Source organism: Triticum aestivum, chromosome 2B, assembly GCF_018294505.1.
Source record: "Triticum aestivum cultivar Chinese Spring chromosome 2B, IWGSC CS RefSeq v2.1, whole genome shotgun sequence".
Lineage (NCBI taxonomy): Eukaryota > Viridiplantae > Streptophyta > Magnoliopsida > Poales > Poaceae > Triticum > Triticum aestivum.
Window position 1 is genome coordinate 683,996,892 of NC_057798.1, and position 3,674 is coordinate 684,000,565.

A 3,674-nucleotide genomic window follows, 5' to 3' on the forward strand; every position below is an offset into this window, starting at 1 on the left:
GGTAAAACGCGCGCGCACCAAGGGTGAAGTTTTGCGGAAAAGAAGAAACAAAGCGGAAAAAAGAGATGATGGATAGACAGTCACCGAACGGTGAGGACGAAGACGCATTGGTTTCGTGCAGCCCCACCCCACCCCACCCCACCCCACGGGAGCACAGCACATGGATTAACCACACCACACACAGGCGCCACGTACCGTCACCGAGACGTGACCTCGCCTTCCCTTGCCAGTAGTCTTCCACTACCGAACAAACTGTGGGAGGGAGCGGTGGCAGGTGAGCGAAGCAGCGAGAGCCACAAGAATCGAGCGGCCTCCCGAATTTGGCCGCTAGGATATTTGCGCGAGTCAGAAAAGCGCACCGGGGAAAAGCGTAAAGCGACCAAAAATCCCGTCCGAGGTGGCACCCCTGGCCGAGCCCTTTTTCTCCCCCCTCCCCTCCCTCCTCGTCGTAGCACACGCCTCCTCATTTCCTCCTCTCATCTCTCCCTCCTCCGCTCCGCTCCTGCTCTGCTCTCATCGGCAAGCAGCACCTTGGAAGGAAAACAACAACAACAACAACAACAACGAAGATTAGGAGTTGTTGAAATTCGCTCTCTTCTCCGTCACAGCGAGATTTGGCTTCGCCGGTGCTTCGATTCTGAAGGATCTAAAGAGAGACATGGCTCGTTTTCAGGTACTAATTGCTCGATCTTTGTTCAGATGTGTTTTCAATTGGCAGTAGAACGTTGTTCATGGAAGATCCATGGTCGCACAACTGTTTTCCCTAAATATGCTAGATATTTGTTGGAAATATCTTCCTTCTTTTTTCGCAGTACAGTTTGTTGACCAAGCAGAAAATTGATGCTTAATTAGAGAAGTTTTCCCTTCGAATCGAGTCTAACAAGATCGTCTCCTTTTCTTTCCTCAAGGAAACCAAGCCGGATCTGCTGAATTCCGGCAGCGATACGCGGATGATGGCCGAGGCCCGCCTCCCCAAGGCGCGAAAGCCGTACATGATAACCAAGCAGCGGGAGAAATGGACCGAGGAGGAGCACAAGCTCTTCCTGGAAGCCATGCAGCTCCATGGCCGCGCCTGGCGCCGAATTCAAGGTACCGTTTCTTCCCCAAGAATTTCTATGTCTGATGGTACCTTATCTTATCATCAGAGTAAAATAAAAAAATCCTCTGATCTGACAAATGGTTTCTTCCACTCCGCAGAGCACATAGGCACCAAGACGGCCGTGCAGATCAGGAGCCACGCACAAAAATTCTTCTCCAAGGTCACCCGGGACTCGTCCGGGGACAGCGGCGGCAGCAGCTCCGGCGCCGGGCCGCCGATCCAGATCCCGCCGCCGCGGCCCAAGAGGAAGTCGGTGCACCCGTACCCGTGCAACCTGAGGAGCGCGCAGCCGGGGAAGCACGCCCATGCCGCGCTCCTGCGGGTCGACAAGCCTCAGCTGTCCATGTGTGAGCAGGGGAATGGCTCGCCGACATCCGTGGTGACCACCTCGCAGATAGGCTTGGGCTCCGAGAGCTTCGACAGCGACACCTCGACCATCGACATTGAAGAGCGATGCCCCACGCCGAGCACGGGGACCGCCGAGGTCGCTGTGCAAGCGCCACCAACCAATGATGCTAAGGTATACTCCCAGCAAAAGCATAATATCTTGCAAGATATAGCTATCCGATCTTAACAAGTCCACAAAATATCAACACAACACACTAGCAGCTCTTTTATTATTATTACTGAATGGAATTATTCAATCTTTCCAATTCTGATGAATTTCTTGGTTGTGTGTTTCAGAAATCCAAGGGCAGTAGTACTTCAGAAGAAGTGGTGTGTGACAACACGTCCGATGCTCCGGTCCTGAAGCTGTTTGGGAAGACAGTTGTTGTGAATGAATCACACCAGCTGCCAAGCCCTGGTACCTGCGACCTGCAAACTGCCGCGGATATGGAACTGGATACTTCGGCCGAGACACCCACCAGTGCACCAGAGGCAAACACATGGAGCCCATGGCTGGCAAACTCGCAGCAGTTCATGTACTATGTTCCTCAGGGTGCAGTTTTCTTCGGCTACAACAATGGAAGTGTGCCGTACCCCGTGCCGTCGAGCCCCAAGGCAGGTCAACAGCACCAGCAACAGGCTTCTGAAGCCGCCGCCGAGCTTAGGCGGAGGGAAGCGTCGTTGAACACGGCCTCCAGCAGCGTGGCTGAAACAACAGCCAGGAATTCTGCAGAATCATGCACGGGAGCGGTCGGCGGCGACGACGAAGTGGTGCATGCTGCAGGTTTGAGAGAGCGTGTGAGCCCGACCTTGGTCCAGCAGCGAGGGTTCATGCCGTACAAGAGGTGCGCGGCAGAGACCAAGGCGATGCAGCCCCAGGCTCCCAGGGAGGAGGCGGATAGAGAGATGACCAGGCTCTGCTTGTAAACCATGGAAGGCCTGAGGTACAGAGTGTTCATTGGGCGTCTGCGATCTCGCCCCATTGGTGGAGGTTCAGAGGTCGACGTTGACCTATATAATTTTGGCGTAGTTGTAGTAGGATCGATCGCCCTGATGTAAATTAACTATTGCACAGCTCTCATCAATGGCATGGCAGGAGAATGCCGCAAGGCCTTCTTAGTTGTACGTACTATGTTCTTGACAAATGCACTTAGCGCCGATGCCCTACTTGCACAATGTTTAACGGACAAAATCAACTAAACTTGCTACCTCGTGTCGACAAAAGTTGCAATGAAAAATGTTTGGGTTACCAATGCTTATAATCCGAATGTTCAAAATCTATCGGGGTCCGTATTTATGCTCGCAAAAGAGCCGAAGACTACATACCTACTACTGTATTGGTTATAATGATTGAATAAGCAGGGCAAAAGAATGTATTGGTTATACTGGATGAATAAGCATGGCAAAAGAACCGAAGAGTCCAAACCTACTAGTGTATTTGTTATACTGAATGAATGGAAATAGACGAGGAATGACCGAAGACTCCATACCTACTACTGTATTTGTTATACTGAATGAATGGAAATAGATGAGGAATGAATGATTGTGTTGTATGCTTTCTCCACACCCACCGGTAAACTTCGATCAAAGACTAGTAGATGAAAAATGAAAAGCAACCTACAAAAGCACAAAGGACGTGTTTGGTTGTCCGCATTAGGCCCAACCAAGCCGAGTTGGACCATGAAAAGTGTGTTTGGTTGCATAAGCGGCGGGCTAGCTCGCATGGGCACAAACCTTAAAGTAGCCCAGAGCCTGGCTCGCTGGAAACCCTCGAATCGACAGTTTCCAGTGAGTTAGGCTCAGTGCGGCGCAAGCTCGCGGGCATGCGAGCACCCCGAAAACGAGGGGGTGGCGGGAGATGAAAATCGGGCGCGGCGGCACGATGCCAAATTTAGTTTCACCCGCAATTACTCAGTGACCACTACCTCTAGGACAACCACTTCCTCTAGCCTACCACCGGCGGCGGCGGCGGACGCGACGGCAGCACAATCCAGCAGCAGGAGCTGGTGCGCCCCTTCCCGTTGGCCACCGTCAGGTCGTCCTTGACTCAGCCATGCCCCCCCCCCCCTTCGCCGTCCTCGTCTCCGATACCGGTAAGCAGCACCAACTCTCCCGTATGTTAGGTCGGTTGTTAGGATCGATTTCCCCATGCTCAACGGACCCTCGATGTCGACTAGGTTATGGAAGC

General features: G+C 52.7%; 1 protein-coding gene across 1 annotated transcript; it reads left to right on the forward strand.

The window, feature by feature from the left end:
* Positions 1-419: 419 nt before the first annotated feature.
* Positions 420-2,765, forward strand: LOC123046701 (protein REVEILLE 7). The gene is made up of 4 exons (XM_044470115.1): positions 420-673; positions 909-1,089; positions 1,198-1,619; positions 1,784-2,765. The coding sequence occupies exons 1-4, from the start codon at positions 659-661 to the stop codon at positions 2,411-2,413; spliced, it is 1,248 nt and encodes a 415-aa protein (XP_044326050.1). The 5' UTR covers positions 420-658; the 3' UTR covers positions 2,414-2,765.
* Positions 2,766-3,674: the final 909 nt, after the last annotated feature.

Excerpts from the sequence above, each read along its gene's own strand:
- LOC123046701 (XM_044470115.1), top strand. Across the intron at positions 1,090-1,197 it reads CGCCTGGCGCCGAATTCAAG|AGCACATAGGCACCAAGACG; the intron begins GTACCGTTTCTT and ends TCCACTCCGCAG. Across the intron at positions 1,620-1,783 it reads CACCAACCAATGATGCTAAG|AAATCCAAGGGCAGTAGTAC; the intron begins GTATACTCCCAG and ends TGTGTGTTTCAG.